General features: G+C 35.9%; 1 protein-coding gene across 1 annotated transcript; it reads right to left on the bottom strand.

Moving 5' to 3' along the window:
* Window positions 1–8847: 8847 nt before the first annotated feature.
* Window positions 8848–16979, bottom strand: LOC117328135 (osteopetrosis-associated transmembrane protein 1-like). Its single transcript, XM_033885523.1, has 6 exons — window positions 16585–16979; window positions 15964–16078; window positions 15605–15732; window positions 15079–15195; window positions 13929–14094; window positions 8848–11293 (listed from the first exon to the last, which is right to left on the bottom strand). Exons 1-6 carry the CDS (start codon window positions 16972–16974, stop codon window positions 11193–11195), a joined length of 1017 nt encoding a protein of 338 aa, XP_033741414.1. The 5' UTR covers window positions 16975–16979; the 3' UTR covers window positions 8848–11192.
* Window positions 16980–17774: the final 795 nt, after the last annotated feature.

Genomic DNA, 17774 nt, shown 5'->3' with positions numbered 1-17774 from the left:
TATTACAAACCCCACGGTCCTAATATTTGTATTACTAACCCCACGGTCCGAATATTTGTATTACTAACCCCACGGTCCTAATATTTGTATTACAAACCCCACGGTCCAAGTATTTGTATTACAAACCCCACGGTCGGAATATTTGTATTACAAACCCCACGGTCGGAATATTTGTATTACAAACCCCACGGTCGGAATATTTGTATTACAAACCCCACGGTCCTAATATTTGTATTACTAACCCAACGGTCGGAATATTTGTATTACAAACACCACGGTCCGAATATTTGTATTACAAACCCCACGGTCGGAATATTTGTATTACTAACCCCACGGTCCGAATATTTGTATTACTAACCCCACGGTCGGAATATTTGTATTACTAACCCCACGGTCCTAATATTTGTATTACTAACCCCACGGTCGGAATATTTGTATTACAAACCCCACGGTCGGAATATTTGTATTACAAACCCCACGGTCGGAATATTTGTATTACAAACCCCACGGTCGGAATATTTGTATTACAAACCCCACGGTCCTAATATTTGTATTACAAACCCCACGGTCCTAATATTTGTATTACAAACCCCACGGTCCTAATATTTGTATTACAAACCCCACGGTCCTAATATTTGTATTACAAACCCCACGGTCCTAATATTTGTATTACAAACCCCACGGTCCTAATATTTGTATTACAAACCCCACGGTCCAAGTATTTGTATTACAAACACCACGGTCCGAATATTTGTATTACAAACCCCACGGTCCTAATATTTGTATTACTAACCCCACGGTCCGAGTATTTGTATTACAAACCCCACGGTCCGAGTATTTGTATTACAAACACCACGGTCCTAATATTTGTATTACAAACACCACGGTCCTAGTATTTGTATTACAAACCCCACGGTCCGAGTATTTGTATTACAAACCCCACGGTCCTAATATTTGTATTACAAACCCCACGGTCCTAATATTTGTATTACAAACCCCACGGTCCGAGTATTTGTATTACAAACCCCACGGTCCAAGTATTTGTATTACAAACCCCACGGTCCGAGTATTTGTATTACTAACCCCACGGTCCTAATATTTGTATTACAAACACCACGGTCCTAATATTTGTATTACAAACACCACGGTCCTAGTATTTGTATTACAAACCCCACGGTCCGAGTATTTGTATTACAAACCCCACGGTCCTAATATTTGTATTACAAACCCCACGGTCCTAATATTTGTATTACAAACCCCACGGTCCGAGTATTTGTATTACAAACCCCACGGTCCAAGTATTTGTATTACAAACCCCACGGTCCTAATATTTGTATTACTAACCCCACGGTCCTAATATTTGTATTACAAACACCACGGTCCTAATATTTGTATTACAAACACCACGGTCCTAATATTTGTATTACTTACCCCACGGTCCGAATATTTGTATTACTAACCCCACGGTCCTAATATTTGTATTACTAACCCCACGGTCCTAATATTTGTATTACAAACACCACGGTCCTAATATTTGTATTACAAACCCCACGGTCCAAGTATTTGTATTACTAACCCCACGGTCCTAATATTTGTATTACTAACCCCACGGTCCAAGTATTTGTATTACTAACCCCACGGTCCTAATATTTGTATTACTAACCCCACGGTCCGAATATTTGTATTACTAACCCCACGGTCCTAATATTTGTATTACTAACCCCACGGTCCAAGTATTTGTATTACTAACCCCACGGTCCTAATATTTGTATTACTAACACCACGGTCCAAGTATTTGTATTACTAACCCCACGGTCCAAGTATTTGTATTACTAACCCCACGGTCCTAATATTTGTATTACAAACACCACGGTCCTAATATTTGTATTACTAACCCCACGGTCCAAGTATTTGTATTACTAACCCCACGGTCCTAATATTTGTATTACTAACCCCACGGTCCTAGTATTTGTATTACAAACCCCACGGTCCTAATATTTGTATTACAAACCCCACGGTCCAAGTATTTGTATTACAAACCCCACGGTCCAAGTATTTGTATTACAAACCCCACGGTCCAAGTATTTGTATTACTAACCCCACGGTCCTAATATTTGTATTACTAACCCCACGGTCCTAATATTTGTATTACTAACCCCACGGTCCTAATATTTGTATTACTAACCCCACGGTCCTAATATTTGTATTACTAACCCCACGGTCCAAGTATTTGTATTACAAACCCCACGGTCCAAGTATTTGTATTACTAACCCCACGGTCCGAGTATTTGTATTACAAACCCCACGGTCCTAATATTTGTATTACTAACCCCACGGTCCGAATATTTGTATTACTAACCCCACGGTCCTAATATTTGTATTACAAACACCACGGTCCAAGTATTTGTATTACAAACCCCACGGTCCTAATATTTGTATTACTAACCCCACGGTCCGAATATTTGTATTACAAACCCCACGGTCCTAATATTTGTATTACTAACCCCACGGTCCTAATATTTGTATTACTAACCCCACGGTCCTAATATTTGTATTACAAACCCCACGGTCCTAATATTTGTATTACAAACACCACGGTCCTAATATTTGTATTACAAACCCCACGGTCCTAATATTTGTATTACAAACACCACGGTCCTAATATTTGTATTACTAACCCCACGGTCCGAATATTTGTATTACAAACCCCACGGTCCTAATATTTGTATTACAAACACCACGGTCCTAATATTTTTATTACAAACCCCACGGTCCTAGTATTTGTATTACTAACCCCACGGTCCGAATATTTGTATTACTAACCCCACGGTCCTAATATTTGTATTACAAACACCACGGTCCTAATATTTGTATTACTAACCCCACGGTCCTAATATTTGTATTACAAACACCACGGTCCTTATATTTGTATTACTAACCCCACGGTCCTAATATTTGTATTACTAACCCCACGGTCCTAATATGTGTATTACAAACCCCACGGTCCAAGTATTTGTATTACAAACCCCACGGTCCAAGTATTTGTATTACTAACCCCACAGTCCGAATATTTGTATTACTAACCCCACAGTCCGAATATTTGTATTACTAACCCCACGGTCCGAATATTTGTATTACTAACCCCACGGTCCAAGTATTTGTATTACTAACCCCACGGTCCTAATATTTGTATTACTAACACCACGGTCCAAGTATTTGTATTACTAACCCCACGGTCCAAGTATTTGTATTACTAACCCCACGGTCCTAATATTTGTATTACAAACACCACGGTCCTAATATTTGTATTACTAACCCCACGGTCCAAGTATTTGTATTACTAACCCCACGGTCCTAATATTTGTATTACTAACCCCACGGTCCTAGTATTTGTATTACAAACCCCACGGTCCTAATATTTGTATTACAAACCCCACGGTCCAAGTATTTGTATTACAAACCCCACGGTCCAAGTATTTGTATTACAAACCCCACGGTCCAAGTATTTGTATTACTAACCCCACGGTCCTAATATTTGTATTACTAACCCCACGGTCCTAATATTTGTATTACTAACCCCACGGTCCTAATATTTGTATTACTAACCCCACGGTCCTAATATTTGTATTACTAACCCCACGGTCCAAGTATTTGTATTACAAACCCCACGGTCCAAGTATTTGTATTACTAACCCCACGGTCCGAGTATTTGTATTACAAACCCCACGGTCCTAATATTTGTATTACTAACCCCACGGTCCGAATATTTGTATTACTAACCCCACGGTCCTAATATTTGTATTACAAACACCACGGTCCAAGTATTTGTATTACAAACCCCACGGTCCTAATATTTGTATTACTAACCCCACGGTCCGAATATTTGTATTACAAACCCCACGGTCCTAATATTTGTATTACTAACCCCACGGTCCTAATATTTGTATTACTAACCCCACGGTCCTAATATTTGTATTACAAACCCCACGGTCCTAATATTTGTATTACAAACACCACGGTCCTAATATTTGTATTACAAACCCCACGGTCCTAATATTTGTATTACAAACACCACGGTCCTAATATTTGTATTACTAACCCCACGGTCCGAATATTTGTATTACAAACCCCACGGTCCTAATATTTGTATTACAAACACCACGGTCCTAATATTTTTATTACAAACCCCACGGTCCTAGTATTTGTATTACTAACCCCACGGTCCGAATATTTGTATTACTAACCCCACGGTCCTAATATTTGTATTACAAACACCACGGTCCTAATATTTGTATTACTAACCCCACGGTCCTAATATTTGTATTACAAACACCACGGTCCTTATATTTGTATTACTAACCCCACGGTCCTAATATTTGTATTACTAACCCCACGGTCCTAATATGTGTATTACAAACCCCACGGTCCAAGTATTTGTATTACAAACCCCACGGTCCAAGTATTTGTATTACTAACCCCACAGTCCGAATATTTGTATTACTAACCCCACAGTCCGAATATTTGTATTACTAACCCCACGGTCCGAATATTTGTATTACTAACCCCACGGTCCAAGTATTTGTATTACTAACCCCACGGTCCTAATATTTGTATTACTAACCCCACGGTCCGAATATTTGTATTACTAATCCCACGGTCCAAGTATTTGTATTACAAACCCCACGGTCCTAATATTTGTATTACTAACCCCACAGTCCGAATATTTGTATTACTAACCCCACAGTCCGAATATTTGTATTACTAACCCCACGGTCCGAATATTTGTATTACTAACCCCACGGTCCAAGTATTTGTATTACTAACCCCACGGTCCTAATATTTGTATTACTAACCCCACGGTCCGAATATTTGTATTACTAACCCCACGGTCCAAGTATTTGTATTACTAACCCCACAGTCCGAATATTTGTATTACTAACCCCACAGTCCGAATATTTGTATTACTAACCCCACGGTCCGAATATTTGTATTACTAACCCCACGGTCCAAGTATTTGTATTACAAACCCCACGGTCCAAGTATTTGTATTACTAACCCCACGGTCCTAATATTTGTATTACTAACCCCACGGTCCTAATATTTGTATTACAAACCCCACGGTCCTAATATTTGTATTACAAACACCACGGTCCTAATATTTGTATTACAAACCCCACGGTCCTAATATTTGTATTACAAACACCACGGTCCTAATATTTGTATTACTAACCCCACGGTCCGAATATTTGTATTACAAACCCCACGGTCCTAATATTTGTATTACAAACACCACGGTCCTAATATTTGTATTACAAACCCCACGGTCCTAGTATTTGTATTACTAACCCCACGGTCCGAATATTTGTATTACTAACCCCACGGTCCTAATATTTGTATTACAAACACCACGGTCCTAATATTTGTATTACTAACCCCACGGTCCTAATATTTGTATTACAAACACCACGGTCCTAATATTTGTATTACTAACCCCACGGTCCGAATATTTGTATTACTAACCCCACGGTCCTAATATGTGTATTACTAACCCCACGGTCCGAATATTTGTATTACTAACCCCACGGTCCTAATATTTGTATTACAAACACCACGGTCCTAATATTTGTATTACTAACCCCACGGTCCGAATATTTGTATTACTAACCCCACGGTCCTAATATTTGTATTACAAACACCACGGTCCTAATATTTGTATTACTAACCCCACGGTCCTAATATTTGTATTACAAACACCACGGTCCTAATATTTGTATTACTAACCCCACGGTCCTAATATTTGTATTACAAACACCACGGTCCTAATATTTGTATTACAAACCCCACGGTCCTAATATTTGTATTACAAACACCACGGTCCTAATATTTGTATTACTAACCCCACGGTCCGAATATTTGTATTACTAACCCCACGGTCCTAATATGTGTATTACTAACCCCACGGTCCTAATATTTGTATTACAAACCCCACCGTCCTAATATTTGTATTACTAACCCCACGGTCCTAATATTTGTATTACAAACACCACGGTCCTAATATTTGTATTACTAACCCCACGGTCCTAATATTTGTATTACTAACCCCACGGTCCAAGTATTTGTATTACAAACCCCACGGTCCGAATATTTGTATTACTAACCCCACGGTCCTAATATTTGTATTACTAACCCCACGGTCCTAATATTTGTATTACTAACCCCACGGTCCTAATATTTGTATTACAAACCCCACGGTCGGAATATTTGTATTACTAACCCCACGGTCCGAATATTTGTATTACAAACCCCACGGTCCGAATATTTGTATTACTAACCCCACGGTCCGAATATTTGTATTACTAACCCCACGGTCCTAATATTTGTATTACTAACCCCACGGTCCGAATATTTGTATTACTAACCCCACGGTCCTAATATTTGTATTACTAACCCCACGGTCCGAATATTTGTATTACTAACCCTATAGTCCAAGTATTTGTATTACTAACCCCACGGTCCTAATATTTGTATTACTAACCCCACGGTCCTAATATGTGTATTACAAACCCCACGGTCCTAATATTTGTATTACTAACCCCACGGTCCTAATATGTGTATTACTAACCCCACGGTCCTAATATGTGTATTACAAACCCCACGGTCCTAATATTTGTATTACAAACCCCACGGTCCAAGTATTTGTATAATAAACCCCACGGTCCTAATATTTGTATTACAAACACCACGGTCCAAATATTTGTATTACAAACCCCACGGTCCTAATATTTGTATTACAAACACCACGGTCCTAATATTTGTATTACAAACACCACGGTCCTAATATTTGTATTACTAACCCCACGGTCCTAATATTTGTATTACAAACACCACGGTCCTAATATTTGTATTACTAACCCCACGGTCCTAATATTTGTATTACAAACACCACGGTCCTAATATTTGTATTACTAACCCTACGGTCCGAATATTTGTATTACTAACCCCACGGTCCTAATATGTGTATTACTAACCCCACGGTCCGAATATTTGTATTACTAACCCCACGGTCCTAATATTTGTATTACAAACACCACGGTCCTAATATTTGTATTACTAACCCCACGGTCCGAATATTTGTATTACTAACCCCACGGTCCTAATATTTGTATTACAAACACCACGGTCCTAATATTTGTATTACTAACCCCACGGTCCTAATATTTGTATTACAAACACCACGGTCCTAATATTTGTATTACTAACCCCACGGTCCTAATATTTGTATTACAAACACCACGGTCCTAATATTTGTATTACAAACCCCACGGTCCTAATATTTGTATTACAAACACCACGGTCCTAATATTTGTATTACTAACCCCACGGTCCGAATATTTGTATTACTAACCCCACGGTCCTAATATGTGTATTACTAACCCCACGGTCCTAATATGTGTATTACAAACCCCACGGTCCTAATATTTGTATTACAAACCCCACGGTCCAAGTATTTGTAAAATAAACCCCACGGTCCTAATATTTGTATTACAAACCCCACGGTCCTAATATGTGTATTACTAACCCCACGGTCCTAATATTTGTATTACAAACACCACGGTCCGAATATTTGTATTACTAACCCCACGGTCCAAGTATTTGTATTACAAACCCCACGGTCCTAATATTTGTATTACAAACCCCACGGTCCTAATATTTGTATTACTAACCCCACGGTCCGAATATTTGTATTACAAACCCCACGGTCCAAGTATTTGTATTACAAACCCCACGGTCCTAATATTTGTATTACAAACCCCACGGTCCTAATATTTGTATTACAAACCCCACGGTCCGAATATTTGTATTACTAATCCCACGGTCCTAATATTTGTATTACAAACCCCACGGTCCTAATATTTGTATTACTAACCCCACGGTCCGAATATTTGTATTACTAACCCCACGGTCCTAATATTTGTATTACTAACACCACGGTCCGAATATTTGTATTACTAACCCCACGGTCCGAATATGTGTATTACAAACACCACGGTCCGAATATTTGTATTACTAACCCCACGGTCTGAGTATTTGTATTACTAACCCCACGGTCCGAATATTTCTATTACTAACCCCACGGTCTGAGTATTTGTATTACTAACCCCACGGTCCGAATATTTCTATTACTAACCCCACGGTCCGAGTATTTGTATTACTAACCCCACGGTCCTAATAATAATAAATATTTGTATTACAAACCCCACGGTCCTAATATTTGTATTACTAACCCCACGGTCCGAATATTTGTATTACAAACACCACGGTCCTAATATTTGTATTACAAACACCACGGTCCTAATATTTGTATTATAAACACCACGGTCCAAGTATTTGTATTACTAACCCCACGGTCCTAATAATAATAAATATTTGTATTACAAACCCCACGGTCCTAATATTTGTATTACTAACCCCACGGTCCGAATATTTGTATTACAAACACCACGGTCCTAATATTTGTATTACAAACCCCACGGTCCTAATATTTGTATTACAAACCCCACGGTCCTAATATTTGTATTACTAACCCCACGGTCCGAATATTTGCATTATAAACTGCAGATATTTGTATATTAAACCTCATTGTCAAAATAAACTGCGTGGTAACATGCATGTACAAAATGTACATATATTGTGCATGCATACGAACAGTTGGTGTTTGGACTTTGTGTCACTTCCTAAACTTAAATATTCTGTTTGAGGAAAAATCAGCGACACAATCTTTTGCTTCATAATGAATGATACTTTCAAGTGATATTTCGAGATATAAAACATAAAAAAAATTCATCATTGTTTACTTTCATATCATAGACTCATCTTTATTTCTTTTGTAATAACGAAAATATAATACATGAAATATACAGTTATATAATATTGCCACATCATACAGGTACAGTAATCCTTTATATCCTGTACTTCAGGTAAATGCATAGACAGTCAAGGAAATACATCTCAAAAGAAACACCAGTGTTGAATTTAAACACTTTAAATACTAAAGTACATACATGTATTAGCATGTGTAAGTCACTGAAACATTAAAGGCCATGGTGGTGTGATGACAGCTGAAATAATTTTACCAAAATTTACTAGTTCTAAATCCTTTACACCACTCTTTATCTTAGATGATACTAAATATTTAATTTGATTAGATTTTAGTTTGTCTGTTTTGGGGTTGAAATCCTTACTAAGACCAAATAAGATGGGCCATGGACAAATGCTTTTATAGTGCTATCACACTGAACCACACACACATTAGTATGGCATCCCACGTACACTGATATTATACAGTATGATAACCCAGCAGTGACTTAGTCAATGAATTTGTTTTACCTTCAGATGAATTGCATCAACATGGGACAAAAACAGAGGTCTTAAATATAAATTTCATCGTTTACTGCTACAATTAAAAGGTATTTTACTATTGAATCGATTTTTCCCTTTTATGTAGGTAATTAAAGGTTTATATGTGTCTTTATTACGGTACTGTATACTCTAATACATCCAGCGGATCACTGTTGAAAGCTTAAAGCTATTATGCTTATTTGTTGAAAGAAACGATATATACTCATGTATACTCAAGTTGTAAACAGCCATCCTTCCAAAAAGACGCTTCAATCTTTTAACCCCTTAAGGTCGACAATAGATGTATAGGACAAAATCACCTTGTTACGTGTGAATGTGCAAACAAGTATAAAACTACCGAACAGCTGAGACAGCTTTTCAAATCCTCCAATGAGTTTAGCTTTGGAGTATTTATACCAGAAAGGGACATAACCTACTTTTTCAGTAATAATCTCATGGGAAGCCCTGTAACATTGATCTGACGTACCTATTATCTATGGATACATTTAGAATAATAAATACCCCAATTTATTATTGAGGTTTTTGTACTCAATCCAGATCTTCTACAGCTTCTGATTAGATATCATCCACTAATGTGTCTATACATACATGATTCTCAAGCAATCTGTTAAAACATGGAATTCTAGGAAAGTATATAAATATATCAACCTGAAGCTATGTACATATGTACATGTATGTCCAGTGCGTTGCAAGGGCATGGGAAACACTTGACTGCTCATCCTGAGAGGATTTCTTAGGAATATAACAATGGTTTTTGTTAGCTAAATGAGTATAAATCATGAAATATTTCTAAGAAAAATAACGTAAGTTTAATTTCAACTCTGTACTTTTTTGCATTCTACAACTGCCCATGTACACAAGCTTTACCATATCAATGCATACACTACTGTATACAAAAATGTCCCTGCATGGTCAAGGTGTTTATGTATACATACATGTAACAAATTAGCTGATTTTTAAGTCAGAAACCTGGAGAAAATTGTGTCATAAAAAACAAGCATACTAGGTATGGCAATTAAATTGTTCTCTACCCCTCACCCCTAGAAATAGTTAGTGATCATGACCTTGACCCAAAAATCCTCAACTTGAAATATCATGGTCTTTTGCATTTATGTGAAGTTTGATCAAAATTCCACAAAGAATGAAGCCGCAAGAGTACTAGCTGACAAGGTCTTTCAAAAAATAGTAACAGTGGCCTTGACCTTGACCTGACAACCTGGCCAGTATATCCGGGCCAGAGAAGATTTACACCTGAGTAAAAGATAGATGGTGTATTCTATATAAGTTCATTTACCAGTCAGTTGTAAAACTGGTCATTTCCTTTAATACATACAATGTATCTGTTATAATTTCATTAATGAACACTCACTTATTGATTAACAAGTCATGATTACACACTTGAAATATTTGACAATTACTATAACGTTAACATACAACTTGTACACTGTCTTTTTATATCTCTTACACTCAACAATAATATTCACAAAATCTTTCAAAAATGCATTTTTTTTCTCAAGATCCTCTTTCTTCCCCTCATTTTCTCTGTCAATGATTCTTATTTCCTGTAAGATACAGTATAATAATAAAAGATGTTTGATAAACTTTGGAATCACATCACAGGTACGGATATCCTCCTGGACCGTCACATCACAGATATCCTCCTGGACCGTCACATCACAGATATCCTCCTTGACAATCTGATCACAGATATCCTCCTGGACAGTTTAAATCATCACATGGACACATCCTGCTAGGTCAGCTAACCAACCCTGTCAGGAGGACGAAGATAAAAGCTGTGTTTCCTCTTCCTCTTTAGTGCTATCAGCCAGTGAAACAAACAATGTTCGAGCAGCAATCTGTGACATTCTTTTTTCTACAAAATAGAAAAACATAATGAGAATTAAATACAATTATATGTCTCTATAGAAAAATGTGCATAGTTATCCATTAATTACAGTCAACAGACATAAAAAAAGAAATCTGTATCTTCCTGATTTGGCTTTGCCACATCATGCGACATATAAAGGTTCCTGTGTTTTTGTAATATATGTGAATTACCCCAGTTACCTCCCTTCCATTGTCAGCCCTAACAAACAACAGTTATATCATTACCTGGTGTAAATTTTTTTGTCACCTAATCAGAGAAGTTTAGACGCTGGAATCCATACCAGCCATTTTTTATTTACATTGTATAATCTACATCATTAATAATCATTGTATGGTATTTGATATTATTTCAGGTAATTATTACATAACTGCCATGACCTGACAAAGTGTTATTCATTATTGAAATCTTCACAAAATAATCATGCCCTGGTATAGTAGGTTAAACTAGAACTGTAAGCCAATGGCTAGCTAATACCCTAGGATACCAAGCTACTCATCATTTGCAAAGTTCATAGAAAACCATAACAATGCATATCATATTATATCAGTAATGGATAGAGCAGACTAAATTAACTCATTCAAAATTTTGGTTTTCTTTGGATAATAGTATCAATGTATTTGCCATTCCTCACATCCATTCTATAATTTTTCATCTGAATTGGACAATACCTCAATTTTGACTATGTTATTTTAAAAGTAGGAACAGTTCTGGAAACATGTATCTTATGATTCAAACTATTGGCTATGATAATTGAAGTTACACCAGAAAACCAAATTCGAATAAAAATAGTGCTTGACTGAAGAGCTATACATATGTGTATATTGACAATGTTACCATAGAAACTAAAATCTCCACACAAAAAACTGCATGTGCTGCAGTCTGTAATATTCTTATTTAGTATCACCGAAATTGTTTCACATGTTTAGGAGGAGTAGTCCAGTTAACATTTGTCTAATCGTAGGTCTTCTTGTGGTTACCATGGCAACCAAATACCCTTCAATGGTAGCTTAATCAAACATTATCTCTAGTTTGACCAATAAGAAGCTTCCATCCTGTTTCCATAGAAATAGTTTCTAATGTGTCAAATTTTATATAAGCACTGATAAGCTACGTCTACTTGACTTTTTTACTTTAGTTTTAATAAAATTGATTTAAGGACTGATAAATACGAGGCCATTATACAAAAACTAGTGTATATTGACCTGGTTATCATAGCAGTCAAAATTTTGAGACAAAGGCTGCATGTCTATCTACCTATGGTCCCTAACATTTCATTAAAGTTTAGTTGAAATTGGTAAACAAGTTAAGAAGGATTTATTTACAAGAGGCCCAATGGGCATGCCAGGGCTCAAAGTGGTACCTATTTTAGTGGCCATGGCGCCTTAAATTCACCACTGGCGACCAGTTATTGACCTATAAGGCGCACGCATGGCCACTAAAAAATTGTGAAAATATGTGATTTGGATGATCTTTTAAAGGTTGCATGCTGTCAATTCTAAAATAATGTTTATAATTGAAAAAGTTACAGAGATCTTCACACTGAACTAAAGAATAAAATGATTTTATTTTTAAATGTAAGACAACCTGGCCAGGCAACTAACTTTTCCGATTAGCGCCTAGATTTTATGACTTGGAAGCCAAATAGGCCATCTATTAAAATATCCACATTGAGCCCTGCATGCATCACTCACCTGTTATCCAGTTCTTTAATAATCTCTGTCAGTTCATTGATAGAACTTTGTTTTGGTACTTGACCCCTAAGGCCCTGAATATAGGTGGCAAACTTTGTCTTGCCACATCCAAGGAACTTACTATACACTGGCCAAATATCTTTATTCTAGTCATATCAGTTAATAAAAAATCATTTGATTTGTTTCACAAAGTTGACCCCTGTAATTTTGAAGTTAAGTTAAGTGAATTTCCTTTCACAAACTTTGTTGAACCTCATCACAGGAACATACCAGCCATATATCTTGATTCTAGGCCTTTTTGTTAATCAGAAGAACTTGTTTTAGTGTTTTAATTTTGAGCCCAGTGATCTTCAATATAGGTTAAAGGTCATTTCTTTTGCAAACTTTGTTGGGTTCCATCCAAGGAACCTACCAGCCAAATATCTTGATTCTAGTCCTTTAAGTCTCTGAGAAGAAGTGGTTTAAGGAAAAAGTGGACCATGCAGATACTGCATGATTACGACTGTTGGCATACTATGGCATACACTCACCTGTTCTGAACCAGGTAAGCTCAAAAACTATTTATAATATACTGTTTACTTATAGTGATTGCAAAACAAATTTCAGAAGGGGAAAACCTGCATGAACATCCGCAGATGGTTCCTAACATTACTGTAAAGTTTCATAGGAATTGGTTCTCAAATTCATAGGAATTGGTTCACAAATTCATAGGAATTGGTTCACAAATTCATAGGAATTGGTTCACAAGTTCACATGAGTTGTCCAGACAAAGTTTGCATGTAGACAAAGGATAGACAGAATTCCAGTATAACCCCCAAACTTTGTTCAGGAGGTATAATAAGACAAATTTACAAATTCCATATTACCTGGAAACATTGTACAGTTCTGATATAGTATCAGGGAAGGAGCAAACTTTATAGGATACATACGTAACATGAGTTTCCGTTTGGTCCTGGCTACAAAGTATCTAGCTCCAACATAGAAAAGGATTGGCATTGTCAGGAAAATGATCCCTATGATGACCACTATTGCATCGTCAGCGGAGTGTTTCGTGCAGTGCAGTTGCTGCCCCCACATCAACCTTGTGTAGTTCATCTGAAATAAAATGTGAATAATGGTAAAGGGAGATAACTCACAGATATTTTTTGGCAATTAACGACAAATTATCTATTTGTTCTTGTAACATACAGCGCATGTTAAATCTAGTGATGAGACAGTCTCATATCCATCAATCTGTATTGATTATTACTGAAAAGACCTTCACATAATGTGAATCAACTACATATTCAGTTGACTGTATTTAAATATCCTATAAAATAATTACATTCTTAGTTGTGGTAATACTAATTAAATTACATAAATAAGCTAAGAATAAAATGTGATAACAATCAGTATCTTTACTATAGATAGAATAAAGGCTGTGAAAATGTCAATGTTAAAAGACTGGAAAATAAATGAAATACCAATTATCCTAATTAATCTATTATCAGATCAATTCACGCTTAAGGATTAGTTAATTGATTTTATCTGATCATCGTCCTATTATTACCGCAAATTAGAAAATTTATACTTTTTTATCTTAAACCAGTGTACACTCATTCAATATCTTACCATGTCCACCAGATCCATACACACTTATCTTATCATGTCCATCAGATCCATACAAACTTATCTTACCATGTCCACCGGATCCATACAAACTTATCTTACCATGTCCACCAGATCCATACAAACTTATCTTACCATGTCCACCGGATCCATACAAACTTATCTTACCATGTCCACCAGATCCATACAAACCTATCTTACCATGTCCACCAGATCCATACAAACTTATCTTACCATGTCCACCAGATCCATATAAACTTATCTTACCATGTCCACCAGATCATCCATACAAACTTATCTTACCATGTCCACCAGATCATCCATACAAACTTATCTTACCATGTCCACCAGATTCAAACAAACCTATCTTACCATGTCCACCAGATCTATACAAACTTATCTTACCATGTCCACCAGATCCATACAGACTTATCTTACCATGTCCACCAGATCCATACAAACTTATCTTACCATGTCCACCAGATCCATACACACTAAGTCCTTTTTAGCTGCTCTGACTTCCTTGTAAAAGGAATTAAGTTGTGTGTAGTTCCCACGACAAACCAGACATACACTATCATTGCCATCCTGAAATACAAACAAGGATATTTACTGGCTAAATTTCTCTCTCAACTTGAAGGTGAAATTGTTATGTAGGATGAGGTTTATAGAAATAGCAAACACAATACTCAAGTAACTCAAGAACCCATAAGTTGACAATTCATTTTGAGAAAAAGTTCTTGCCCACCTACAAATAATTTATATATGTATATATATACATCAATTAACTTTGACAGTTACAGAACAGGAATTGTGATGAACATTACATTTATCATTAGGAAATACGTCCTTGCATTGGCAGATAGTCACATTCAAAGATAAAATTCTAAGGCAATTTTACGAGCTATGATATTTACACATTCATTTTATAGCGAGTAAATTTCTCCATTTATACATGAAGTAAATTTATGATTGTAAACAAAATGGCGATAGTTACCCTAGGAAATGAATAATGCCGAAAACATGATGACACTGTTTTATATTTGTCCATAAACTCTGTTGTGTCCTTGCTGTATTGAAATACAACTGTACCATTGACATCTATAGACACACTACTGAAACATTCTGTAAAAATACATGTCAAAATCACAGAGTGTCTTATCCTTGATACTTAAAAAAATAATAAAAAAAATTGTAAAATTTGCATTAGTGAACAGACATCAATATACATGTACCACAGACTTTTTGTTATAAATATTCATATCATTATATTTCTAAATATATACAAAATATATAATTATCGTTGTTATTGTTGTTATTTATATTCAATTTATTTATTCATTAATAATCATTTACCTTTGCAGTTAGCTTCCTCCCAGATCTGTTTTATGTTGTTGTAAATCTCATTCAGGACTTGGATACGATCAGCATTTAACAATAAACTTTTGCAGCCATTTTTATCTTCATCATCCTGTACAGTAAAAAAGTTAATATCACATTTTTCCATTTTATCAAATTTTATATACAGGAACCACATGAGAATTTTAAATTTTTCTTTATGTTTTATTTGCCTTTTAAAAATCTGATATGGGACATCAACCTTCAGAATAGATCATAAGGCTAATCACAGTTTAACAACAATTTCTAAATCCTGATAAAATCTTTGCTGATAAAAGTAACTTTACAAAATTTTATGAAAAATACTACACTCACCAGTTTCTTCCTACCTGTCCATTTTAAGTAATGCACACACTCAGGTTTTGAAGTAAAGCAGAAATGAGATTTTCACTTATCAAGTGATTAGACTAAATATCACCTTTTGAATAACTGAGCCCTGATCTGAACTGTACTTACCTTAGCCCGAGTTTCCTTTGGCCCTGGTACCAGCAAGACTTACAATAATCATTCTGAGTAGATCAGGATAGGGTTCATCAACCGAGTGATACCAATAAACCCTTGACTTTAAACTGTTCTTACCTCTTCTATATCTGCATACGACTGCATCGCATGCTTGTAGTGGACAACGCATTCCTCACAGAAACGAAACGGCCTTGCCTTTTCAATTGTACATCTTATAAATCTGGATGCATGTATACCAAATTCTTCAAGGTATGCAATACAGGTGTCATAAACGGGGTATGGGGCCGACCCATTCGAAATCATCACCAATCCATATTTTTGTTCTGTGTACTGTATCTGCAGATAATCCAATGAAAGGTCCAAGGGGAATCTAAGGGAATATTCGTGTCCATTCTCAGAATTAACAACAAAAAAACATGCTACAAAAATAAATCTATCTACAATACTTCTATACATCATGCGTGAAGTCTCTCTCAAACAAGGCTCATCTTCCTTGTCCCTTGTCATGTGATCACGCGTACTTTCACTTTCACCTACTTCCGGTTTAACCGACGAGCTAAAAAATGATTCGACGCTCAGCAAAGACGGAAAATATTTTATTTGTAAATTGACCTGATTTATATCAAAGGTTATTGACTACTAAACCACATTATTATCGAAATTTAACTTCCCAATATAGGAACACGTATTTCTTATTTCCATACATAACAAGTATAATGTAGTATTTTGTATACAATACAAATGTACATGTGTATTAACGTTATGCTGATTCAGGCTCCCTATTAGGGATACTCTACATCAGACTCATTTGACTTTAAGACTTTACTGTCACTTGCGGTATGATTCACTTTGGCCTTAAAGTCTTCATACATTATTTCTTGACCTTTAATATATTTATCGAATTTGTTCTTGAACGTGTTTGTAGTGTCTGTACTTTCTCTGGTAGACTGTTACACATATTTTTACATTGTATAACTTTACTGTTATTTTGATATCAAAAAATATATTATGTCATATTGATATACATGAAGAAATACTAATGATAAATTTAATTAGAAAAACATGCAAACTTTTCAAAAAATTTAAAATGTCAACTTGAGTTAGTATAGATGTAATCACAGTCAATGTTTTTTACTTATCTAAAAACTTTCCATATATATATTTCTAACTACAGAGTTAATAAATTAAGAAAAATTAAAAACCGGTAAAGAACTGCTTAAGCATGTTAAACATGTCCAATGCACAATTTTACCATGTTAAAGGTTTGAAAGTGGAGGATTAATGCTATCGTCTTGGCGCACACTTCA

The sequence above is a fragment of the Pecten maximus genome, chromosome 5, assembly GCF_902652985.1.
Source record: "Pecten maximus chromosome 5, xPecMax1.1, whole genome shotgun sequence".
Taxonomy (NCBI): Eukaryota; Metazoa; Mollusca; class Bivalvia; order Pectinida; family Pectinidae; genus Pecten; species Pecten maximus.
Note: the sequence above shows the minus strand (reverse complement) of the source record. Positions and strands in the feature narration are given on the sequence as shown.

Excerpts from the sequence above, each read along its gene's own strand:
- LOC117328135 (XM_033885523.1), bottom strand. The coding sequence starts at position 16,974 with ATGACAAGGGACAAGGAAGATGAGCCTTGTTTGAGAGAGACTTCACGC. Across the intron at positions 16,079-16,584 it reads CGTATGCAGATATAGAAGAG|GATGATGAAGATAAAAATGG; the intron begins GTAAGAACAGTT and ends TTTACTGTACAG. Across the intron at positions 15,196-15,604 it reads GGCATTATTCATTTCCTAGG|GATGGCAATGATAGTGTATG; the intron begins GTAACTATCGCC and ends TTTGTATTTCAG.